Below are 27,638 nucleotides of genomic sequence, written 5' to 3' on the forward strand. Positions count from 1 at the left end.
AACTTTAAATGTTTCTCCTTTAAGAGGGAAATTCTGGATAACATTTCAAAATAGACACATGAGTTAACATGCCCTCTCTTAGAAAAAGCATGACTTTTTTAAAAGTTTATTTCTTTGTAACTTTTGGTTTTAGATCACAATTCTTTCTGTATGCCTTTCCTCCTCTTTAAAGTTGAACAAAGTTAAACAGTTTTAAAAAATCATCTGTAGCATTAGAGAGGGTGCAAATGTCAGTCTTATCTTATGGACCTTTGAGAAGAAGGAAGTAAGACCAGGACTCTAATCACCCTTTTATGGAACCTTCTTAGACTTTCACACTTAGTAATTAGAAGTAAACCTCAGCTACAAACCACATAGCTTTCCTGTCTAATGCTCATTTCCTGAAGTACTATCAAATGATAAAGAGCTTCTATATCATATTCTTAGGGTATTTTTTTTGTATGGGAACAAATTATTTTAGTTTATTTACTCTACTTAAAATAACCAATTCATTCTTATGATCATAATGGAACTACTGATGTAGGCTACTTTGGAAACTATGGAGAAGAAACGGACATACGGAGTTATTTATTCATTCATCCAGATACATCTCATCTGGGGTAAGCCTCCTAGCTGTATTTTATTTTCAGACGGCTATTATTTTTTAAGAGCAAATGGGGCCTTTGTTTATCTTTTCAATGACCTGTAAAAATGCCTTTTGAAATAATCACTAAGATGAAAATTATTGGCACAGTGTATAGATTAACAGACCCAGAGTCAGGGGGACTTCTCTTTCTGAGTTCAAATTTGGACTCAAACACTTACCAGCTTTGCGACACTGGGAAAAGTAATTTAAGCTTGTTTGCCTCAGTTGACTCAACTGTAAAATGACTCAGAGAAGGAAATGACAAAGCACTCCAGTGTCTTTGCCAAGAAAACCCAAATGGAGTCAAGAAACAAACATGACTGAACAACAAAAATGTCTCCCATTTTGACTTAACAGATATTACATCTCAATATGAAAAAAAGGAATAGAAACTGATCTTACTTCTCTTTTGTAAGATATTTTTACTTGCCCTTTCCTAAAAAGAACTCCTAAATAACCTAAGAAATTGTGTCTTCTAGCGACTGAAAGACTCTCTAAATGATAGCCAGGATGATACTAAAACACTAGGACGAAATCGTATGCTGGAGATTCAGAGAGACTCTTTAACACTGTTTCCTCTCCTAAGTATCTTTTTAATATAAAAAAGTACTTCTCGAGCAAATACAAGGGTCCTTGGGAGTTGAGCATATCTTGGACTTTAATGAGGTATGTGCTATAGTAGACCTGGGAGACAAAACAGAGTATCCTTATGTCAGTAAAACTTGAGACTCAAGAGCTACATTTAAAAATAGAAAAGGGAAAGATGAGTTTTGTGTTCCATAATATGGGAATATTAGAGCATACCCCAATGTCTCTGGAATTAACTGCATTATTCAGATAAACCAAAATGATTAGGAAGCATTTGTGAAGAATTTCTATATCAAAGAGAACATTGCAGAATCATTACTATAGACTAATTAAAAAAACACATGCATGTTATGAAGCACCATATACCTCTCTTGGAGTGACATTATATTACACTAACCTGTAACTACCCCAGCTTTTTCATCTATGATAGTTTGTCAATTTCTTTTTGCCAAAAACCCTCACTTGGTCTCTGTTGCTTACTGTCTTAAAAAAAAATAAAGTCTTTCATTGTTTATTTGGATCATATTTACCATAATATTTCAGTACTTTGTGTTACATACTCAACTATGGCAAATATTATTATCTAGGACCTTGTGAGAAGTATCATTATTTAAACTCACCATTTGGAAATACTCATTTAAAAATTCCTCCCTGGCCCCCATCCATGTCAAAAATCTTCCTTTGATGTGGTGTTAACATAGCTATGGGTCCTCCAAGGTTGTATATGTCTGCTAAAACTAAGGTTGATAAGTTCTATCAATCTGAAGCAACTTTAAATAAGAAAGAAGAGTCCCATTTTGTAAGGAAGCTTAATAAGCGTGGATTCTTTTGCATCTCTGGCTTCAAACTGCTGAGTCAGAGTAGATAGAACTGTCAATTAGATTTTAAAATTTTCCTTTTTATTTTAGATATAAGACTCCAACTCATACCATTGGATTAATTTCCAAGACTAGCCATTCAGCTAAATGTTCCCCTTCTTTCTTAGTACCTTGAACAGGGAGGATAGAATGTGTAATGGTTGTTTTTATTAAGATGATGTTATTCCCTCTAGCAAAGGTTTCTTAAACTTTGCATGTATGTGTTTGTCTGTATTTGTGTATGTATGTTCTCAAACCTTTTGAAATCTATGAAGTCTATCCCTTATTAAAATGCTATTTTTAGGCATAGAAAAATAGAACTATAAAGGAAATAATTATATAGAAATATTTATCAAAACATAATTCTTAAACATTTACTTGTCTCAGTTTGAGCCCCTCCTCTATATATTGTATTAGCTATCCCAATCATCTAAATGTTAGACTTCCATCTGAAATTTACTTTGAAATAGTATTTATTTATATATATATATATATATATATATATATATATATAAAACATGCAAATTATATATATTTAATTCATTATAAAATATGTTGTACCATATAGGTCCAAAATTCAACCATGCCAATCTTGCCCAACAATCATTTAACAAGAACTTCTTTTGTACTTAACACTATACAAGGTGCATGGGATATGAAGACAAAACAAAGAAATGAACCCTGCCTTCAAGGGAATGACATTCTTCTGGAGGGAAGGAGTTGGAAAAAAACTATAGTAAACACTTAGGTCTATAGATAATGATTTAGGATAAAAAGCAAAAAAAAATTAAAAATAGAGTTTGAAGACAACAACATCCATACTGAGCCATGAGGGAAGTTATGAATTCTAAGAATAAGGGAAAGTATAAAATGGATTCCAGAAAGGGGCATAAAACCTTTACAAAGTCACATAAAAGATGGAATATTGGGTTTGAGCAAGTGTCAGTTCAGAAGACATTTAGAGTACACTAAGGGAAGTGCTGTGCAATAAGTCTTTACACATAAGCCAAAGCAAATTATGAAGTGATTTAAATGTCAACTTAAGAAGTTTAGATTTTCCTAGAGACCTTATAAAACCATTGAAGCTTCTTTGCATAGGGCTGGCATAAGCAGTCTTCCATTTTAGAATAATTTTAAAAATTTGGATTTTTTCAATGAACAAAATTATTTTCTTTTTTCATATATTGCCTCCTCTCCACAAATGAACAAAAAAGAACACCCTTGTAATAAATGTGAATGGTGAAGTGAAGCAAATTATTCCCTTATCTCGTTCTGCACCCCAAATCCATCACCTCTCTGACAGAAATGTGCAACATGGTCCATCATCAGTCCTCTGAAATCATGATCGTTCATTAAAAGGATTATTTTGGCAACTCTGTGGAGAGTGTATTGGATCCCAGAGAAAATTGAGTATCATGAATTCAATTACATGTCTGTGGTAACAGATCAGGAATCAGGTGAGGTAGACCTGAGCCAGAGTTTTTCAGATGCTGTGAAGGTAGATCTGACAATACCAAGCAAACAAATAGATGTAGGAAGAGAACATGAAAAGGGAAGACACCAAGATGCAAATATTAGTGTCTGGAAGGATGGAATTACTCTTAATAGAGATAGGAAATACATTATCAAACCAAGGAAACAAATCATCTTAAATTTTAAAATTCTCTTATCAAGATCTATGTTATTTTCAAACAGGTGGAATTAGATTCAAAAAATAATTTTTCCAACCTGTTCCTAGTTAAGTGAATGAGTTGACTCAGCCTATCTGGATATTAAATCCTCCAGGTCAGTCAGATTCTTCCCTGCCACCATAACAGGAGAAAGAGTTCTCATGCTGACAAATTCCCTGATTTGATCAGCAATCCCAGAAGCTGATCCTGATGACTAAGGAAAAGTAAACCAGATAAACTGATGCTTGATATTCTCTTCTTTTAGGCCTTGTACAAGGAACATTTGAAGAAAGCAAAACCATTTACGTTTTTCCTGGCATGGATGTGAACTTGACATGTCAGATTCAAAGGAGAGGCTCCTTGGCACAGATACAATGGTCCAAGATCACCAATCACTCAGAAATAATAGCTATCTACCACCCTCAGTATGGCTATCATTGTGATGTTGGGATCTCTTGTGAGTCCTTAATATCATTCACTAAATCGTCACTGAATGTTTTGAAATGGACTTTGCACTTGAGAAATGTGTCTGCTGCACTAAGTGGGAAATATGAATGTAGTTTTACTTTGTTTCCAGACGGTATTTGGTCAAGGGTCCAGAACCTCCTTGTACAGCCCAAAGGTAAGCAATAGAAATTGAGTATCATAAGTAAAAGATAAGATGGTTGGGCCTTGTTGTTTTCTTTATTTATTCTTTATTTTTTTTTTGCAGTAGAACTGGCTTTCTATAGGATTTTCTTTTTTTAATTTAAACTTTTTCATCTATATGCACATGTATATTTTTAAGTTACAAAATTTCCTTCTACCCTCCCTTCTGACTGCCCCCCTCAGTGGTAAACAGTCAGATTAACATTGCGTACATATATTTTTGATAAATATGTTTACAGATTAGTCATTTTCAGTGTAAGGAGTTAAGATTAAGAGAAGGAGATACATGAGAGATAACTTTCATGAAGGATTTATCAGATTCTGAAGGATTTTGTTTTGTTTTGTTTTGTTTTCTTCCTCTGGATGGAGATTACATTGTCCATAGCTGGTCTAATACAGTTGTTCTAGCTCTCTGAACTGCTGAGAGGAGTTGATCTCACAATGTTGTTGTTGCACACATTGTTCTCTTGGTTCTGCTCCTTTCTCTCAGTATTACATCCTCTAGAGTCCAACCATTTATGGTTTCTCATAGAACAATAATAGTCCATGGTATTCATGCATCGTAACTTGTTTAACCGGTTCCCTAATTGATGGGCATCACCTCAATTATTAATTCTTTGCCACTACAAAAAAAAATCTGCTATGAATATTTTGGAACATGTATGACTTTTCACATTTTTTTATGATTTATTCTGAATATAGGCCTAGAATTGGCATTGCTAGATCAAAGGGAATGATCAGTTTTATTGCTCTTTGGGCATACTTCCATATTGTTCTCCAGAATGGTGGGATCCATTCACAACTCCACCAACAATGCATCAATGTTCCAATCCTCCCACAATCTCTCCAACATTGATCATTTTCCCTTTTTCTTATCTTGACCAATCTGATAGGTGTGAGGTAATACCTCATGGTTGTTTTAATTGCATTTCTCTAATCAATATTGATTTGGAGCATTTTTTCATATGAATATATTATATATATTCATATTCATATATTCATATTTCATGTGAATATATTATATATATATATAGTTTTAATTTGACCATTTATCAATTGGGGAAATGACTTATGACCTTATAAATTTTATGCACTTCTGTATATATTTCAAAACTTCTGGTGGTGAAGATTGTTTCCCAGCTTTCTGCTTTCCTTAATTTTGGCACCATTGATTTTAATAGTGCAAAACCTTTTCAATTTAATATAGTCAAAATCATTCATTTTGTAGCTTACAAAATACTCTAATCCTTGTTTGGTAATAAATTTGTCCCCTTCCCATAGATCTGATAGAGTATTTCTTGGTCTATTATTTTATCTATGGTGTCACTCTTTATGTCTATATCGTGTACCCATTTTGACCTTATTTTTAGTATAGGGTATGAGATGCGGGTCTAATGCCTAGTTTTTGCCATCCTATTTTCCAGTTTTCCCAACGATTTTTGTCAAATAGTGAGTTCTTATCCCAGAAGCTAATATCTTTGGGTTTGTTAAACAATAAAGTGCTGTAGTCATTTACTATTGTTTCTTCTGAACCTATCCTAATCCATTGATCTTAACCAGCACCAGGCACTTTTGATGACTGCCACTTTATAGTTTACTTTTAGATCTGGTAGAGGTAGGCCACCTTCCTTTACCTCTTTTTTTTTCATCATTTCCCTTGCTATTCTTGTCATTATGTTGCTCCAGATGAATTTTATTACTTATTTTTTTCTAGCTCAGTAAAAATAGTTATTTGGTAATGTGATTGTTATGGCACTGAATAAGTAATGGAATTTAAGTAGAATTGTCATTTTTATTATACTAGCTCAACTCAACCATGAGTAATTTACATTTTTCCAATTATTTAGATCTGACTTTATTTGGGTAAAAAGTGCTTTATAATTGAGTTCATAGTTGCTGCATTTGTCTTGGGAGATAGATTCTCAAATATTTAATGTTGTCTACAGTTATTTTAGATGGAATTTCTCTTTCTATTGCTCTTGGGTTTTTTGGTTCATATATAGAGAAATGTTGATGATTTAAGTGGATTTATTTTATATCCTGTCACTTTGCTGAATTTGTTGATTGTTTCAAGGAGTTTTTTAGATGATTTTCTCAGGTTCTCTAAGTATATCATCATATCATTTGCAAAGAGTGAAAACTTTGCTTCCTGATTGCCAAGTCAGATTCTTTCAACTTCTTTTTCCTCTCTTATTGCTACAGATAGCATTTCTAATACTATTTTGAATAGTAATGGTGATAATGGGCATCCTTGTTTCAACCCTAATTTTATTGGAAATGCTCTGAATTTCTTCCCATTACATATAATATTTATTGATGATTTTAGATAGATACTATTTATTATTTTGAGAAGAACTCCATTTATTCCTAACCTTTCTGGTGTTTTAATAGGAGAAAATACTGTATTTAGCAAAGAATTTTTCAGCATCTATTGAGATAATCACATAATTTCTGTTGGTTTTGCAATTGATATGCTCAATTCTGTTTAGTGTTTTCCTAATATGAACCATCCCTGCCTACCTGTTATAAATCCTACCTGATCTTGGTGTATTATACTAGTAATAACTTACTGTAGTATCATTGCTAAAATTTTATTTAAGATTTGACTGTAATTTTCTTTATCTGTTTTTGGTTCTTCCTGATTTAGGTATCAGCACCCTGTCGGTGTTATAAAAGGAGTTTGGCAGAACTCCTTCCTCTCCTATTTTTTAAAGATAGTTTATGTAGTGTAGATATTAATTGTTCCTTAAATGTTTGGTAGAATTTACTTGTAAATACATCAACCTGGAGCCTTTTTCCTAGGGACTTTATTGATGGTTTCTTCAATTTCTTTTTTTCAAATGGGGTTATTTTATTTCCTTTTCCATTAATTTGTGCAGTTTGTATTTTTGTAAATATTCATCCATTTCATTCAAGTTATCAAATTTATTGGCATATAGTTCAGCAAGTTGCTCCAAATTATCTCTTTACTTTTCTCCTCACTGGTGGTTAGTTCATCCTTTTCATTTTTGATACTGTTAATTAGGTTATCTTTTTTCTTTTATTTAATCAGATTAACCAAAGGTTTGTCTATTTAATTGATTTTTTCAGAAAAATAACTCTTAGTTTTATTTATGAGATTAATAGTTTTCTTGTTTTCAATTTTATTAATCTCTCCCTTGATTTTCAGAATTTCTAATTTGGTATTTAATTGGAGATCTTTAATTTGTTCTTTTTCTAGCTTTTTTTAGTTGCATACCCAATTCAATGATATCCCTTTTCTCTATTTTATTCATATAGGCATTGAAAGATATAAAATTTTCCCTAAAAACTGCCTTGGCTACATCCCATAAATTTTGGTATGATGTACCATTGGTATAATTTTCTTGGTTATAATTATCGATTATTTCTATTTTTGTTGTTTGATCAACCCATTATTTAAAATTAAGTTATTTAGTTTCCAATTAGCTTTTGGTTTCTTTCTATGGCCATTTATTACATGTAATTTTTATTGCATCATGGTCTGAGAACTGTGTATTTATTATTTCTGCCTTTTTGCATTTGATTATGAGGTTTTTGTGCCCTAGTACATGGTCAGTTTTGGTGAAGGTGCCATATGCTGCTGAAAAAAAGGAATATTCTATGTCCATTAAGTTTTCTCTGGAGGTCTATCATATCTAAGTTTTCTAAGATTTCATTCACCTTCTTAATTTCTTGTTTATTTTGCAGTTAGATTTATGTAGGTCTGAGAGAGAGAGATTGAAGTCCCCTATTATTAAAGTTTTGTTGTCTGTGTCTCCTTGTAATTCATTCAGCTTTTCCTCTAGGAATTTGTATGCTGTACCACTAAGTACATATATGTTTAGTTATGATATAGCTTCATTATCATTGGTGTCTTTTAAGAATATATAGTTTTCTTCCTTATCACTTTTAATGAGATTGATTTTTGCTTTTACCTTACCTGAGATCAAGATTGCTACCCTGTTTTTTTTTATTTCACCTGAGTCATGATATATTTTGCTTCATCCTTTTACCTTTATCCTATATGTATCTCTCTACTTCAAATGTGTTTCTTGTAACCAGCATATTGTAGGATTCTGGTTTTTAATCCATTCTCTATCCATTTCTGCTTTATGGGACAGTTCATCCCATTTACAGTTAAGTTGACCAAATCTGTATTTCCCTCTATGCTATCTTTCTCCAATTATATTTATCTCTATCCTTTTCTCTTATTCCTCCTCATCAAAATTTTTCTACCTTTCCCCTTTGACTTTTCTTTTAAATTTTTATTTTGTTTATTTTCCCTTATACCTTCCCTTTTATCAGTCCCTTCTTCCCTTATCTTTCCCATTTCCTGTCCCCCTCTTACCTGTAAATTAAGTTAGATTTTTAAACCCAAGTGGGAATGTATTTTATTCCCTCGCTAGGCTAAATCTATTGAATAGAATTTACTCAGCATTCACATTCTCCCTTCTTTCCCTCTAAAATTATAAATCTTTGTGCCTGTTCCCTTGGTGCTCTAATATTATTAATCAGGTATCATCAAACACAGTTCAATTATTTGATTGCTTGATAAGCTCCTATTGTAATCAAGATATCATCACAGATTGTTTACTTGATTGCTTGATTCCCAGCACTGACTCAAATTGCATCAAATTATAATCATAATCCTTTTTACCTTACCCCCTTTTCAAGTAAATTTCAATACACACAGTCCTCTTCATGAACCAAAGTATTATCCAAAGCCATATCATTTCTTGACTCTTTGTGCCCCTCCCCCAGGTCTATTTTGTCTCACACTTTACCCCCACACACACCCAGGGTGCTTAACCCCCTGTTAAGTGAATCATGAATATAATTAACTACAAAAATCTTAAAGATCTCTAAGTATTGGGAAGCTCTAGAAGTCTCACCTGAGAACTTTACAAATGACTTAGTTATGGGAGACCCTGACTCATGACTGCCCAGCTTAAGATGCCCTCATTAGACAAAGTGCTAAGCTTCATCAGCATAGCTGAGTTAAAATGTATCAAAGGATAATGAGACACTTAAATTTAAAGTTAATACCACTGCTTTTTATCAGGGCTTTTTGTCTCAAACACAGTGATATCATCTTGAACCTCTTCAGTGGAGAGACAAGACCAAACTATACCCATATCCTTTAAGTCCAATATCTTCAATTATATTCGATCCTTTATCCTAAGAGAAGTAAAAATTCTAAAGAATTAGAAGGGTTATATCCCTATTACGTGTTATATCCCTATTAAGTGTTATAATCCCTATTAGGATTGAATACGATTTGATAGTCTTGACCAACATTTGTTTTGCTTTGGTTTTTCCTTCCCCTTTTCATTTACCTTTTATGCAACTCTTAAATCCTATATTTGGTGATTGAATTTTCTGTTCAGTCCTGGTCTTTGTGTCAGGAAATTCTGGAAGTTCTCTATTTTGTGGAACATCCATCTTTTTCCCTGGCAGTATATGCTGAATTTTGCAGGATAGTACATTCTGGGTTATAATCCCAGGTCCTTTGCTCTCCAATATATAGTATTCTAGGTCTTCAGATCCTTCATTGTTGAAGCTGATAGGCCCTATGTGAGTCTGATTGTGTTTCCTTTGTATTTGAATTGTTTTCTTTTTTTCAGCTTGCAATATTCTCTCCTTTATTTGAGATTTTTGGAATTTGACTATAACAGCCCTTGGAGTTTTATCCCGTGATCTCTTTCTGGAGGAGTTTTGTGTATTCTTTCAATGGTTATGTTGCTTTCTTGTTCAAGCTGATTTGGCCAGTTTTCCCTTATAATTTCCTGTGTGATGTTTTCCAGGTTCTTTTTTTTCTTTTGATCTAGGCTTTCTGGTAGTTGGATGATTCATAGATTGTCACTCCTGGATTTATTTTCCAGGTTATTTGTTTTTCATACAGGGTACTTTACATTTTTGTCAATTTTTTTCAGCCTTTGTTTTTTGTTTGATGGAGTTTTATAGGCTTATAGATTCATTGGTTTCTATTTGTTCAATTCTAATTTTTAGGGTTTTATTTAATTTAATTACCTTTTGTGTTTCCTTTTTATTTTTTTTAGATTTTGGCAAGGCAAATGGGGTTAAGTGGCTTGCCCAAGGCCACATGGCTAGGTAATTATTATTAAGTGTCTTAGACGGGATTTGAACCCAGGTACTCCTGACTCCAGGGCCGGTGCTTTATCCACTGCGCCACCTAGCTGCCCCTGTGTTTCCTTTTTAAAGGTATTGAATTCTCTAGTCAATTTTTCATAATTTTCCTGCATGACTCTCATTTCTTTTTTCCATTTTCTTCTTTCTCTATTCTTTGGTTTTAAAATTCTTTTTTAAGCTCTTTGATGAGTTTTTATATTTGAGTCCAATTCATTGTATGTTTAGAGACTTCCCCTGTGAGTAATTTTTCACTGATTTCTTCTTCAGATATGGCATTGTTATCATCTTTGTCTGCAAAGTAGTTTTCTATAGTGAGTGCTCTTTTAGCTTTTTTTGATCATCTTTGTTGTTTTACTTCTGCTCCTAAGGTATAGGGAGTATAGATACAAGCTTTTCTTTGATGCTGTAACTGGGTTCCGCTCTGTGACTTGTTGGCCAAGATGTTACCTATGTAGTTCAGGCCTTGCCTTTGCAGAGGTTTGTTTTCCCCTGGTTTGTTCCCAACCCAGTCCTGTCTTTTGTCCTGGTGTTCCCAGGGTTCAGACTTTGTTTGGGGTTGGGATCCTCCCTGTTGCCTTGCTATGGTTACCTGGACCTCTGATGCTGTCAAGCTGTTGGGACCTGGATTTCACTGTGGCTAAAAGCCTCCCACTGGCTTTCTTGCTCTCCTGCCTCCTGGACTTTACTTCCCCTTTTCCTCCTAAGAGACAGACCGTCATTGAAGATCCTCCATGATGTCTAACATTGAAAACTTCTTTGAATCTTCTCTTTTTCTTTGTGGGAACTATAGCTTGAATGTCAGAATAGAGGCTTCATTTATCTTTGGTAGGGAAAAGCTCTGGAAGCATGTTAGCTTCAGGAGCAGATAGTGTTGTGGGTCAATACCTGACCTTGTAGTTAGAAAGACCTGGGTTCAAATTCTGCCTGTAATAATTACCATATATGTAAATCAGTATAAACATGTCACTTAGGTTCCACTGGCCAGTGTTATCAAAATCAAATTAAAATGGATCCCTTTGTATAGCATATTGACTTAGAAATCTCAATTCAGCATTTTCTACATTGTATTGTCTTTTCATTTATTTTCAAAATATTTTTCAATTACATTTTAATCTAGTTTCAGAGTATCAAAGAATCCACCAGTCTGGGTTTGACTCTTGTACTCTAGGCAGCTCTCTAGAATGAAAAGTTGCAGAGAAGGCGCCAGCCTACATGAGTAGACAGTATCCTCATCCTCATCCAGGAATTCCCTTTACTTTAAACTTTACAGATCTAGCTCGATCTTTATCCTTAATGGACAGTGGAGGGAGAGGGATCCCTTTAATTGTAAAAGCTGGATTCCAATTCTGCCTCTGATGCTTACCAAATATGTGGTCTGGAGCAGGCCACTTATCTTCCCATGCTTCAGTGTCCTTGTATATAAAATGAGGATGTTGGACTAGGTGGTCTCTGGAATCTCTTGTAACTCGGAGTCCACTATCCTATGAAATTCACAGTTATCAGCTTCAGTCTCATATTTACTCCAAGGATGGTTTTGAGGTCTAATGTTACCCTTTCCAATTACATTCACATTAGGACCATGAAAATTATGCTGTTGATTCAAGATTGTTGTTGTGTAATGGATTAATTAGATCTGTCTCTTTGTGACCACATTTGTAGTTATCTTGGAAAAGATACTGGAGTGGTTTTGCCATTTCCTTTTCCAAGTCACTTTATGGATAAAAAAAAAAAAACTGAGGTAAAAAGGGCTAAGTGACTTCTTGTGGATAGCATAACTAGTAAATGTCTGAGGCCAGATTTGAACTCAGGAAGAAAAGTCTTCCAGACTTCAAATCTGATGATCTATGCACTATGCCACCTAGCTGCCCTGTGGACTGAAGAAGAAAAGGGCAAATCATTCCATTTGCTTTGCCAAGAAAACCCTAAATGGGATAATGAAGAGTCACAGGTGACTAAATGACTAAACAACAATTTAATACTAAGGAAGTACAAATGGGTATTAGAACAGGATTACAGAGTCAGATAGACTTATTCTTTAGCTTTAGTGGGAGGATGGGGAGAAGAGAAGCAGTAAATAGGAAGGAAACAAGCAGGCATTTACTATGTCTTCTCTGTGCCAGAAATCAAGAAAAATGGTTTATAGATATCATCTCATTTGTTCATCCCCAAAACCCTGAGCGATAGATGAAAATCTAGAATGTCATAACAAAAGGCTAGAGAATGACCACAGGAAATAGAAGAAGTTCATTTTCAGTCAAAGTAATTAGATTTTCATAAAAACACTAAAAGGGCTTGCCACAGATAACTTCTCAATCCAAAGCCTTGCAGGGGGAGGAAGAAGGGGGTCAAATCCTTCTTCTGATACCACTGTGTGACTTTAGGCAAATAACTTATTCTTTTGGACCTCAGTTGATTTATCTGTAAAATGAGGGAATTGGACCAGATGAAGCTTAAGGTCCTTTGCAAATCCAGATTTATGATTTAGAACAAAACAAAATAAGAAGGCTTGCACTTAATTCAAGGTTACTTTCCTTATCATCCCCAACAGTGCAAATGACAGCAACTACATTTGTTAAGTCAGCATTATAAAACAAGTCAATTGTTTTATGTGAAACAAAAGGGATTCCTCTTTTTTAAGAATTAAAAATGAAAATGCTAGTTCCCATGGGGGAGGGAGGGTTGGGGAGGAGAGAGACAGAAAAACAGAGAGAGAGAGAGAGAGAGAGACACAAAGACACAGAAAGAGACAAGGAGACACAAAGAAAAAGACAGAGTAATACAGAGATAGAACAAAGACAATAAGAGAAAAGGAGAGAGAGAGAGGGAGAGAAAGGGATGGAAAGAGAAGAAAGAGAAAAAGAGGAGAGAAAGAAAGATAAGAGAGAGAAAACAAAGAAAAAGAGGAAAGAGAGAGAAAGAGAAGGGAAAAAGACATGAGAGGAAAAGGGAGAAGAAATCAAAAGTGAAAGGAGAGGGGTGGGAGGTGAGGGGATGGGGGGAGGAGATTGGAAGTATAGCACAAGAGATATACAGTAGAGAGAGTCTTCAATGTGGAATCAAAAAAACCTTCATTAGAAACCCAGCCTCGATCACTTCGTTGCTACCTGTGTGACTTTAGACGAGTTACATCGTTTTTAGGTCTCAGTTCCCTTATCTGTAAAATGAGAAAGTTGCATTAAGGTCCCTTCCATCTCAATGTCTGTGATTACCAGAACCAAGCAACAAAAACCACATAGCCAGTGGACAACAGAAGCAACCCTTAACTGGTCACATATAATCAATAATGATTATAGCTACCATTTATTTAGTGCCAGACACTATGTTAAGCACTTTGCAATTATCTAATTTTTCCTCACAACCCTACTGAATAGGTGTTATGATCATCCCTATTTTACATATAAAGAAACAGGCAAATAGAGGTTAAATGACTTTCCAAGGGTCACATAAGTAGTGAGAATCTGAGTCAAGATTTGAACTCAGGTCTTCTTGTCTCCTGTCATCAGGACTGAATCTCTATTTACTGTGCTACTTAGCTAAAAAGACAAAAAAAGTTAATAAGCCAGGGAAGAAGGATGAAGGATGAATGATTCATATCATGTTCTTATTAGTCTTGCTAACTACTATAAAATTAGGAACTAATATGCAGGTAATGCTTTAAGGTTTACAAAACATTTTACATGTATTATCTCATTCAATTCTCATAGGTCCCTATCAGTCAAGTAGGTATGAAAAATTATCCTTACTTTACAGATAAGGAAAGTTGTGGGGTTAAATGCCTTGCCCATGGTCACAAAGACAGGAAATATCTGAGGTAGGAGTCAAACCCACAGTTTGGTGACACCAAACCCACTCTTATATATAGCCAGGGGGTGCTGTGGATAGAGCCCTGGACCTGGAAAATTGGGAAGACTTGAATACAAACATAACCTCAATAATTTACTAGCTGTGTGATCTTGTGTAAGACTTTTTGCCTCCACCTGCCTCAGTTTCCTCAGGTGTAAAATGAAGATAATAATAATAATAGCATCTACCTCTCAAGGTTTTGGGGATGAACAAATGAGATGATATCTATAAACCATTTCTCTAGGTTTCTGGCACAGAGAAGACATAGTAAATGCCTGCTTCTTTCCTTCCTATTTACTGCTTCAGCTGTCTCTTAACAATTGAATTCAAAATGAGGAATCAAGGCATCCAGGGACCTGATTGCTTTGTTTGCCTGACCTTGCTCAAAGAAAGGTCTTTCATTGATTTGGCAGGTAATCAAGGAAGGGGGAGAATGCCTTGAGAATAGATCATCTGTAACTTTAATCAAGGAAGTCTAGCTGAGCATTAAAGTTCTAGAGCCAACTATTCTCTGACTCTCTCTACCACCTATTGGTAATTTGGCAAATCATTTGACTTGTCGTTCTTTTAATTTTCCTATCACTTTTTCAATGGGGTCATGTGCAACATTTTCAAATGTTAATGTTAGTCTCTGTAAGCAAGAAGTTTTGAGACCTTCCCTTAGAAGGTATTACATATGATGACAAGCAAAGGAGGGTTTCAAGTACCATCCTAGAGGTGGGGGGAGATTGGATGTGGACCCTTAAAAGGGTCAAAGCAGAGACACCACTCTACACAGTTGTAGATAAAGCTTTGACCTTGAGAGAAGCAAGACTTTGGTTTGAGACTGGGCAAGGCACTTCAACTCCATCCTCAGTCTCCTTCCCTGTAAAATGAGGGGTTTGAATTAGATGACCTTTGAATGTCCTTCCAATTCTGCATCTATGATATATAATGACAAATAAATGTAAGTCAAAAATATTCTCATGTTATTTGGGGGGACAGGGTCTACAAAAGCATATAGACAAGAGAGACAGAAATTTCATGTGCTACACATGCAAAGTTATTTATCTAGATTTATTTAAATGATGCATACATTCACATTATTTATGGTGACATATAACCAAGGTCAAGTTAATTAGTCTTTATGATCTTAATTTCCTAGTATGTAAAGTGGAGATAAAATCTTCCCTAGGTGTCTACCTTCTTTACAATGTTATTGGGAAGTTCAAATGCAATAAAATATATAAAATGCTTGGTGAACCCTAAGGCTTAATATAAATTCCATTCTATCTAGTCTTCCATCCATCTATCCATCCATATTTTATGTTATATATATATATATATGTATAAAATTATACATTCATACATACATATATATACACTTGATGTTTATGAACATATACATAGGAATGTATGAATATGTATGTGTGTGTGTGTGTGTGTGTATGTGTGTGTGTGTGTGTGTTCTCCACATCTCTTACCTACTACTTCTGTTCCTGAATCTAGTCTCAAAAAGTTGCTTCAGTTAAACTGGATCCAGTTCAAAAAAGTGCCTTCAGATCCAAGAATAGAATTAGTGAGCAAGAGATATAAAAAAATCCCACAGGAATACAATTCAAGAATATCCTTGTTTCAAGTGCTATATTCAAGTGTTTTGAAAGTAATGCAATGAATGCATCAAAGAGTGGGTGGTTCCTAGTTCTACCATGGAATAAATATGACTATAAATATGACTTGGTCACATTGGGAAAGAGACAGACAAGATGAAGACAAAGAGAGAAACAAAGAGAAACAGACACAAATACAAAGTCAGAGAGAGAGACAGAGAGACAAAGATGGGGGAGACTGAGACAGTTATGAAGAGAGGGAAAAAAGATACAGAGGCAGAAACAGAGAGATGGAGAGAGATAGAGACACCCCCAAAACAAAGATACATAGAAAGAAAGAGAGAGATAAAAAGATAGCAAAGCTTAATGCTATCTTATAGACTGCTATAGATTTGGATTCAAGAGAATCTAGATTTGAATCCTAGCTTTGCTATTTATTACCCCTCTGATACTGATTATTCTCCAGACCTCAGTTTTCTCATCTGTGAGATAGAGCTGAGTAGGAAAACCATCTAGATCTTTTCTAAATCTAAATAATATCATTCTAAATGGAAAACACCTGGCCAAAATAAAGAAATCTGAGAAATATACTAGGATCCATTTTTGTAACAAAAGGATATGAACCTAAGAGAGACTGTGATAGTATGTAGTACCATGCCATTCATTATTGCCCATCCCTCATATCACAACTGCTTCTAGTTTGGTTCTCAGGACATGGGATTGCTACAGTCTGCTACCATAGGTCATACTTCCTCAACATTCCACTTTGGAAATACTACTCCCATTGAATTCAGAGAAAGATGTTGGCATTCTGTGGATAATAATCTAATGAGACAGGGAGGGGGGAATAGATTATGACTTCTGTCATGACATTTTAGTTCACATCTCCTATTTTTCTTAATATGACAGTTCATAGGAACATATATTCACAATTTGAAGGGAACTTAGAGGTCATCTAGACTAATCTCCCTCTTTTTATAGATGAGGAACTAAGGTTCATAGAGGCAATAGTGATTGGCAAAGCCTCATAGGGAGTCAATATCAGAGCTGGGATTCAAACACATTTTTCCTTTCTCCAAATTCAGTATTCTTTCCACTTATTAGAATTAAAAAGAATACAAAGAGAGATGGCTCCCACCTTGAATAAGAGAATCAGGAGAACAAAAGTGTGATCTGGAATGAAATATCAGCTTTAACAAGATGAATTTTAGAAGTCATAAAGGAAAAGTCCTACATTTAAATTTTTTTAAAAATCATTGTATCTGCATATGTCTATATGTCTATAAGTCTATATCTATATGGCAGTACATGTGGAAAAAACAAAGACCTGGGATTTATGGAACTGAAAATTCAATATGAATTAACTCTAACATAGCAACCAAAAAAAATCTCCCCAACCAATAAGATCTTCAACTGTATTAAAAGAAATATAACATACAAAAAAAGATATGTGGTAGTGATGCTGTAGTCTATCTTTGTCAAATCATATGTGAACTATTGTTTTCAGTTCTAGAGGCCATATTTTTTTTTAATTTCTTTTTTTATTTTATTTAAGACAATGGGGTTAAGTAACTTGCCCAAGGTCATATAGCTAGGCAATTTAGTGTCTGAGGTTGGATTTGAACTCAGGTTCTCCTGACTCCAGGGTGAGTTGCTGCCCTGCCACCTAGCTGCCCCTAGAGGCCATTATTTTAAGAAGAACAAACCACGGTCTATACAGTGATCCATGGTTAGGAGAGTGAGAGGTGACAAGTTAAAAGAAAGGAGACAGGTGGTGTAGTGGATAGAACACCAACCCTGAAGTCAGGAGGATCTGCATTCAAATTTGATCTCAGACACTTACTTGGCTGTGTGACCTTGGGCAAGTCACTTAGCCCTAATGTCTTGCCAAAAAAAAAAAAAAAACGAAAAGGAAAGAGAGGGGAACTAGGTTGTATTGTGGATGGAGCACCAGCCCTGGAGTCAGTACATTCTTTACAAAAAGAAAAAAATAGAATGTGAACCTAGTTTTCTTAAGCTTGTAGCTATCTAAACCATCCTTAAACTACTACAGAAATAGAGATCATGTTCATGGAGGCAGAACTAATCCCATTCTGTTCTGACTATAACTTTACAACAGATCACTTTCAAAATCATGGTCTGAACCTCTCAGAAATGGTTCAGGGCCAGACTAGAACAGATGATCACCATAAGTTTGAAAGCTATGATACTGTCAAACCTGGCAGTTGATTTGAATCCTAGGAAGTAACACTGTGGTACAGTAGAATGCATACTGGATCTGGAGTCAAAGTTTAGGTCCACATATTCCCTTTGCCACTTGCTACCTGTAACTGGAAAGGCCTGAAATCAGGAAGACTCATCCTTCTGAGTTCAAATCTGGCCTCAGACACTTCCTGGCTGTGTAAATGGGCAAGTTATTCAACCTTGTCTGCCTCAGTCTCTTCATTCATAAAGTGAGCAGGAGAGGGAAACGGCAAATCACACCAGTCTCTTTGCCAAGAAAACCCGAAATGACTTCACAAAGAGTCAGAGATGACTAAAAATGACTCAACAACAATAGACTATGACTTTGGAGAAAACATTTAACTACTCTAGCCCTCCATTTTTAGATAAAGAGGATAGACTATGACAATAAGATTACTTCCATAATTAAATCTATGATCCAATTATCTGCTACTAGCTATCCTTATGTGTGAGCTCATTTCCCACCAGAAGGACTTCTCTTTTCTTTGACCCCCCCCCCCCATTTTCCCCTCTCCTTCCTCTTCTTCCACTTCATTAGGCAAAATAATCTCAGGGACTTTTTTTTTCCTTTGTTTTTTCTAACCTGAGCCTCCTGATTTCCAGGCAAGGCATGTACTGTCTCTGTTGATGTGTTTTGTGATTCATGCAAATTCTGACTCCTATACTTGATAGTGGCAAAAAACCAAGGAGTCCTTCATTTCACCCACCTTCCTGGTGGTGAGTCAGCCACAGTTCCTGCCCATTGGAAGATACATTGCCTTCTGGAAGCTGCCAAGTTCATTGGGTAGATAAACCTCATGTGGGAGGAAAATCATTTCGAAAGCACTTACAAATAAACGTATATACAAATGTCTGTTGAAAAAGTGGGTTTTGAAGTGAATCAGCATTTCCTATTGGCTTTTAGAGTCATTTACATCTGGCTTCCTCTTCTCTGAAAACAAAGCATTAATATGGGCCTCCCCCATCAGCTTTGAGAAGTCATTTTGCTCCCTTTCTCTCCTATGAGGCCTTCCAGATAGTATATTATGTATTTTTATTCTCTGAACTATGGTGCTGTAGGACTAGTATAAAAATATGATGGTCTGAATGGGCAGCTAGGTGTCTCAGTGGACAGAGCCTGGACCTGAAGTCAGGAAGAGTCATCTTTCTGAGTTCAAATCCAACCTCAGACACTTACTAGGTGTGTGACCCTGGGCATGTCACTTCACCCTGTTTGGTTCAATTTCTTCATCTGTAAAGTAATCTGGAGAAGGAAATGGCTAAACACTCCAGTAACTTTGCCAAGAATACCCTAAATGGGATCAGGAACAGTCTGAAAGGACTGAACAACAACACTTAGCAGAGTGTTAAAAATTCAGTATGTATGCTTTCTCAGGAGTCTTTTTTTTTAATTTTTATTTATTTGGTAGCTAGGTAGCACAGTAGATAGAACACCGGCCCTGGAGTCAGGAGAACCTGAGTTCAAATCTGACCTCAGACACTTAGTAATTACTTAGCTGTGTGACCTTAGGCAAGCCACTTAACCCCTCCTTGCCTAGCAAAAAAAAAATTATTTAAGACAATAGGGTTAAATGACTTGCCCAAGGTCACACAACTAGGCAATTATTAAGTGTCTGAGGTAGCATTTGAACTCAGGTCCTGCTGACTCCGGCATTGGTGCTCTAGCCACTGTACCACCTAGCTGCCCTCTTTCTCAGGATTCTTAAAGGAAATAAATAGTTCCTCTCTTCCCATCCCACAGCAGAGGAATGTCTAAAATGAGCCCGAAAGATACATTTTGAGTACTTGGAACATAGTTATATACCAAAACTTCTCAGATTTGCTCTTAGACAAATCAGGTTCTAAGGTTTTTCTATGTGTATAGATAGAGATAAAGAAAGAGATAGAAATGGAGATAGAGATGGAGATGCAGGGAGATAGAGATAGATTTGTATACATGGATATATGCATTCATGTATATTTGTGTATATATGTAATTATCCTATAAAGTGGAGTATAGGGGCAGCTAGGTGGCATAGTGGATAAAGCACCAGCCCTGGAGTCAGGAGTACCTGGGTTCAAATCTGGTCTCAAACACTTAATAATTACCTAGCTGTGTGGCCTTGGGCAAGCCACTTAACCCCGTTTGCCTTGCAAAAACCTAAAAAAAAATAAAATAAAATAAAGTGGAGTATAAGATTTGTCATTTCTCTAATTATTAAAACTTTAGAGATGTTTTATATTCTTGGTCGCCCCCTTAACAGGTCTAATCTCCTTTCCTTCTTGATGTGATCTTCCTTCAAACTCATTGATGTGAGCTACTTGGGAATGTGAGGACAAGTCCATCTGCTACTTTTGCCCAGGAAATATACTTTGATGGATCTATATCTCATCTATGTGAAATAATAAAAATTATAATTCTAAAAACAAAAACATCAGTTCCCAAAGTTGCAAAGTCCTCATGCAGGAGAGAGAGAGAGAGAGAGAGAGAGAGAGAGAGAGAGAGAGAGAGAGAGAGAGAGAGAGAAATGGGCAAGTAAAAGGAAAGAAGAGGAGAGAGAAAATGAAAGAGTAGAGGTAATGAAATGAGAAGAAGCTATTTTAAATTTATTGCATTACTTGATTAGAAGGAGATTTCCAAAGAGAACCATAACATAGAAATTTCATGCTTTAAAAATTTGTCCTCAGTAGTATCAAAGTAGAGTAAAACCACTTAAAGGCTGTGGGTCAGCTCAGTTTTATTTTTGCATTGTAATTTCTTAAAGGTTGCCTATGTTCATTTAGAAGAAACACGTGCATTATTCCTACTTTTATCTAAAGGGCCAAAATGAATACTGGGTTAAAAGATTTTTTTTCCTTGTGAACCAGGCAAATGTAACCAGAGACTAGACAGTTAATTCAGGGTAAGACTGAAGAGGCTGCTGAATTTCCATTTAAATTCTGTTCTCTTCTGTCTATGATTTTCTGTCTTATATTTCCTGGGAACTCAGTTTTATCCTTGCAAAGTGTGAGGCAATAGTACTTGCTTCCTCTCCATTTTATAGGAATATTCTGAGGATTAATGGATCACATTTGGTGAAAGTATTTATGTTCTTTGGATGAAAGAAATTTTATAAGCTTAAAATATGATTGTTGATATTTTCTTTTTTCTTTTTTCATTTTTGCTAGTTGCACAAGATGAGAGGGGAGGTAACTATACAGTAGAAGTATTATTCAACCATACGTTGGAAATCCCATGTTTTCAAAATATATTCTCAGTAGCTTCATCTGGGATTACTCTTCGCTGGTGGATGGTAAGCATTATTGTTTTTTCAATGAAAAACTGACCTGAAACTTGCACATTGATTGAGTCTTAAAAGAGAAATAATAAATAGTAATATTCACTCAATAAGCAAGCATTTATTATGTGTCAGGCAATGGGCAACATATTGAAGAGTCAGTGTCAAAATTCAAAGAAACCTTGCCCTCTAGAAGCTTACATGCTCTTCAGGGAGACACATGCAGACAAAGGAAAAATACATTAAAAGTGAATTCAATGTTATTTGGAGCAGAAGTGGGAAAAAGAGAGGAAGGACTCAGAAAAATTCCCCATGGAAAAAAAAACAAAAAATTTAAAAAAATAAAAATATTAAAAAAAATAAAAAATATGCCCCATGATTGAGCTGAACTTAGAAGAAACTAGTTATTCTAAGAGAGTATGTATTCTAGACTTGGGAAGACAAGCAATACAAAGGCATGGAGATGAGAGAGAGGATGATGTGTGAGGAATGGCAAAAATACCCACTTGTAATGGAGAAATATATGTAAAATTTAGTCACTATCCTAATTATCTGATATTTTGAATTGCTTCAATATATGTTCATTTATATTTGCTGTATTTATTGCTTTGTAGTGTTCTCACCTAATGGTTTTAGAATAGACTGTTTCCCCAAAAAAGGCTGTATTTTTACTTTGTTCATAACACCTCCCATCCCCTTCACCCCAAAGAATAATAATTTACTGTACTATATACAGTCAGAGAGTAATGGTGTTTTGAATGAGCAGGAACTCACTGACTAGCTAACTCTTTTTACCAATACTTTAGACCTTAGCTCAATATCCTGCTGAGACATCTGCTTAGATAAATGGAGGGGTGAAGAGAGATCAAATGACTTTCTGAAGGTCACATTGTAAAAGGATGGGGGAAGCAAATTTCAGAACTCTGTCTTACCTTGATTCAACTACCAGACCAGTCTGCTGCTATTTAAAATAAATAAATAAATATTTTTTTAAAAATTAGAAAAGTATGAGACTAACCTTGGGGGGAGGGGACTCTCTGCTTTAAAGGATCATTGCATTGACACATTCAGTAATTAAATGCCTTGTGTATCTCCTTGTGACAAAAAAAGTCTACTCATATTTTTAAGTCCTTGTTTCTAATTGATAGCTGTGGGATTGAGAGAGTTGAATGCACAGCAACTTATTCTCATCCCATCATAGAATAAAATGTGGCTTTTCATTTTTTAGTACTTTAATTTCCCTCAAAAGACTTGCAATCTCTAAAATATAACTTAAGAAGCATTTTATTACCTATTAAATTAATATTATTATGGGTCCAATATTAGTGACTATTATCTGTGCATGTTGGGTAGATATTTTATAGAAGATTTGCTTGGCATGTCAGAGGGAGCAGGGAAACATGGACAAGAATTGAATAAAATGAGAAGGCAGTCGTTGAGAGAATATGTACAGCAAGGATGGCATGAATCATGCATATTGCTCCCCTGAGGATGACCCCCACCCTGAGACCTCCTCACTGATTGCTCATTCTCCAGTCCGCTCCACCTTCATGATGACTGCCCTGCCCCCACCTCCAGTAACCTCCTTCCCTCTACATCTTGATCTTCCCCCTTCCAGCTCCCTATTGTTTTGCATCTCCAGTTCTTTGTACAGTGCTTAGTTCAAGTGAGTATTCAATAAATGCTCTCCCTCTCTCTTCTTCTTCTTCTTTTCTTCTTCTCTCTCTCCCTCTCTCCCTCTGTCATCTATATTATTATAAATAAGAGAAAACTATCCCTGGAATCATGTAGATATAGGTTCAAGGTATACCCATGACAGGTACTAGTACAAGTCATTTCTAATTCTCTCAGTAATTCAGACAAGTCTATAAAGTTTATCAATTACAAAAGATCTGATTCTGGTGAAAGAATTTTTTAGCATAGAGATTTTCCTAAAGATATCACAGTTGTAGATCATCCCTCACCCCCTACCCAACGATCAATATGGGTGCTTATGGGCAGCTAGGTAGTGTAGTGGATAGAGCACCAGCCTTACACTCAGGAGGACCTGAGTTCAAATATGACCTCAGATATTTGACTCTTACAAGTTGCATGACCTTAGGCAAGTCATTTAACCCTGATTATCTAGCATCCAGGGCCATTTATAGTCTTCCTGATCTATATTTAACACCATATCCAGATGACTCCCAAGAAGAAAATGAGACTGGTAGGAAGCAGAGGCAAGGTGGGGGAAGAGTTGCATCTACAAAGGTGTGGAGATGAGATCAACTGTTATTAATTAACCAAAAGGTATTTTGTTGTACCTCATAAACCATGGGTGAGGAACAGCAAGAATCCAGTTATTCTGAATCTGATCATGCATAAAGGGGAAAAAAAGGATAAGAAATGGGGTTAAGGTTAAGTGGTTTGCCCAAGGCCACACAGCTAGGTACTTATTAAGTGTCCGAGGCCGGATTTGAACTCAGGTACTCCTAACTCCAGGGCCAGTGCTCTATCCATTGCTCCACCTAGCCGCCCCTGAGCTTAGTATATTTTAAATGAAGAAAGATAAAATAATACAGTACTGAATTTCCCCAAGAGGCTGTTTGATGCTTAGGTAAAAGACTTAAGCATCTTCAAGGCCATTGAAGGTCATTGGCCCATTAGTGACTGAATTCAAACATTTAACTATCACAAAAAAATACTGTGTGAAATAGCACATTCTGGATTCTTCCTTTCCCCAATCCCATGTGTTCAAGACTTAAAATTGGAGAAACCTGAAGATTTTTTTTAAGAAGCTCTCAAAGTCCCAGTGAGGAAAAAAAAGGACTAATCATCTCAGGAGTATTCAATTCAGTTTCTATGCTTATTACCCCCCCCAAAATTCCACTGCAGGAACCTGCTTGTGGTAGAATGGTGCTCCCTGCACCCTCTCTCCCGTTGCCCTAGAGTTGCTGTTGTTCAGTTGTGTTCAACCCTTCATGATCCCATTTGGGATTTTCTTGACAAAGATACTGGAGTGGTTTGTCATTTCCTTCTTTATATCATTTTTACAGATGATGAAATTGAGATTAAACAGGGTTGAGTGACTTGCCCAGGGTCTTGTCCAGGATTTGAATTCTTCCTGACTCCAGGGCCAGCCACCTAGCAGCCTACCCTAGCGTTAGCCTCAAGTAAGAGCTGGGGAGTTGAGTAGCAGTGGAGTGAGGGTGGGGAATGTAGATATGACCACAGATTTCAGTTCCCAGCTCATTCCCTGGGTCCTTGTCCTTGGTCCTGTTACCTGCAATGCACAAGTCCAGGCAGCTGCTGAGGAAATGTGAAGGAGAGTTCTGCCTTCACATAGGAAAGAAAGAAGGAAAGAGAAAGAAGGAAGGAAGGAAAGGAAGGAAGGAAGGAAGAAAGGAAGGAAGAAAGAAGAGGAAAGGAAGGAAAGAAGGAAGAAGGAAAGAAAGAAGGAAGGAAAGAATGAAGGAAGGAAGGAAGAAAAGAAGAAAAGAAAGAAAGGAAAGAAGAAAGAAAGAAAGAAAGAAAGAGAGAAAGAGAGAAAGAAAGAGAGAGATAGAGAGAGAAAAGTGGGTGGAAGGCTGGATGGTTGGATGGATGGATGGATGGATAAATGTGTGTATGTTTACATCCTCTATATACATACATATTTGTTGTTCACATGTTGTCTCTCCCATTAGTCCCATTGAGAGCAGTGACTATCTTTTATCTATATTTGTATCTACATTGCTTAGTATAGTACCTGGCACAGAGTAGGTGTTTATTAAATATCTATTGACTAACTGATTATGCACATATGTAGTAAGAAGCTTGAAGTAGATGTCTGCTGTTTTCATGCAGAGGTTTCTCAGGGTCTTCTCTTCAATCACTTGGGGAATTTTGCCACTTAACCTTCGGACTATAGGGATCTGACTTTGACAAATCAGATTTTTCCATTCTAAGGCATTTTAGGGGAGGAGAAAAAGCCCAGGACTGGAGAGGGCCATGGTAGAAAGACTGTAGGGAGTTTGGAAAGGGGAAAACATGAAGGAAAATTCCCATTAGCTATTGCCAGATTTTAAGAAGACGTCTGTGTGAGTATATTATGCACTGGATGTATCTGGGCTAATCTTTTGCTTCTGATAAATTCTCTTTGGCTTGTACATGGAACTTGGTAAACTTCATATCTTCTATCTCAGACTCCCTCTCCCTTCTTTTTCCCTTGTTTATCAGAGTACTGAGACTACATCTTTGAGTATGCCTCTCCTTGAAAAGAGATGCTTCCCCTGAGTCTTAAAAATTTGTGTATCTTTCTGTGTTCTCCCTAAGTAGCAATTGTGCTAAATGCTCCCAATCTATATGTATATTATTATAACTTAAATGTAGCAACAATTGAGAGACCCAAGTAGAGAGAGATAGATGTAAAACAATAGCATCTTATCATATTGAGGTCTCTGGATGGGGGTTCAGGACAGATAGAATAATGACATTGAGACTCCCCCTGGGCCATGAGTCATGCATGTTGTAGTGACTGCTCTGATTAGCTAGGCAGAGACTCTGCTATCTTCCCTAGACTAAATTTGAGGGAAAAAAGTCACTCTTTGAGGAGAGGAGCTGAAAGAGTAGCTCAAGTAGGTGTAGCACAAACCACAAAAAGGAATAAGTGAGTATGAGTGATTTACAGCTCTGCCTGCCTGTTAACCAGCATAACCATCACACCAACACCATTGATGATGGTCTCTCTTGATATGATGAATGGTTGTGGATGGCAAAGACTGCTACATTTTTGTATTTGTATCCCTAGCAGTCTAATGCCTGACAAATATTGGGCTCAATTAATGCTTGTTGAAATAAATCAATCTATTTGATAACTGAAGATCGAATTTAATGATATTCTCAACAGGAGAAAAATGGAACACAAGAAACTCTTATCTTCCAAAACAACACCTTTCTGAAGAACAGAAACATCCAACTTAAAGACCATGGACTCTACCTGTCATCCATTGAAATCTCTGATGATGACAGAGAATTTTCCTGCAATGTTGCAATCCAACCTGACAAAATACTGAAGAATGTCACCAGAATTAAAGTTTTTGGTAAGAACTTTCTGTTTCTCTATTCAATCTTACTAATATTTTCAGGTAAATCTCTTGTGTTGAACTTTGCCTTGCAATGTAGAGAACAAGATCTAATTCTGAGTAGTCCAATCAAAACCTAATTTATTTTTCATATTCTCTATTTTGGATCAGGAAGTTAGCAACGAAAACAATAAAAATTCAGTCAATGAAATAGGATAAAATAAAAAGCTGCAGTGTTGACTTGTTAGCCAGTTAGTGAGCAATGGCTTATTTGTAACTCTACTTTTTCCCCAATAGTACTGGAAATCACTTTTATTGTAATTGCTAAAAACTTAATCATATGGCATTGCTTACTGGAACTCAATGGCATAGCAGTAGAAAGAGAACAGGAAAATGATATGCTTCCCTCTATCCTCAGCCCCTTGGTCCCTTACAGGACCAATTCCAGATATGCTAGAATGAATCTCTTCCAGGAAAGTGACCTGTCAAGATTGTCATTTTACTATTTCTTGAGTCTCAGGAGTATGTAATTCAGCTCTAACAATTCTCTCTGGCCTGGCTTACAATGCAAAAATTCAACAAGAAAAAATTTCAGAAGACAATGAGAAAATTCTATGACCATGTTGCCCAGTGATACAAGGAAAAATTAAATAAAGAGAAGTCCTTGGTTTTGATTTCTCTCCATGTCTATGTTAACAAGGAATTAAATTTTAAATTGTGAATGTTGATAAAGGGTGAAGAGAAAGTAAAGCAGCAATCCAAAATATCTATTATTTTGAAATATTGGAAAAGAAATAAAAAATCTGCTTCTAGGGGTGGCTAGGTGGCGTAGTGGATAAAGCACTGGCCTTGGAGTCAGGAGTACCTGGGTTCAAATCCGGTCTCGGACACTTAATAATTACCTAGCTGTGTGGCCTTGGGCAAGCCATTTAACCCCGTTTGCCTTGCAAAAACCTAAAAAAAAAATCTGCTTCTTTAATTGCAAATATAGTTAGAGACTTGTCTTTCTTTTGACCCTATGTGCGCCAGAACTGGCCAAAAAGTCCTTACCTTTATTTAAAAACTTATTTATTTATCTTTATAAATTCCCAAGGCTGCATGGTGGATAGAGTGATGGACCTGGAG

At 35.9% G+C, this 27,638-nt stretch overlaps 1 protein-coding gene across 1 annotated transcript in view; it reads left to right on the forward strand.

Annotated features, from left to right (window-relative positions):
* Positions 1 to 395: 395 nt before the first annotated feature.
* CD96 (CD96 molecule) overlaps positions 396 to 27,638 on the forward strand; it is a 98,258-nt gene continuing 71,015 nt past the window's right edge. The window contains exons 1-4 of the mRNA XM_074214448.1: positions 396 to 599; positions 4,006 to 4,362; positions 21,362 to 21,486; positions 26,339 to 26,531. Of these exons, the coding sequence (XP_074070549.1) occupies positions 539 to 599; positions 4,006 to 4,362; positions 21,362 to 21,486; positions 26,339 to 26,531 (736 nt within the window). The 5' untranslated portion in view covers positions 396 to 538. The remainder of the gene's footprint in view (positions 600 to 4,005; positions 4,363 to 21,361; positions 21,487 to 26,338; positions 26,532 to 27,638) is intronic.

This window comes from Macrotis lagotis, chromosome 1 (genome assembly GCF_037893015.1).
Source record: "Macrotis lagotis isolate mMagLag1 chromosome 1, bilby.v1.9.chrom.fasta, whole genome shotgun sequence".
Taxonomy (NCBI): domain Eukaryota; kingdom Metazoa; phylum Chordata; class Mammalia; order Peramelemorphia; family Peramelidae; genus Macrotis; species Macrotis lagotis.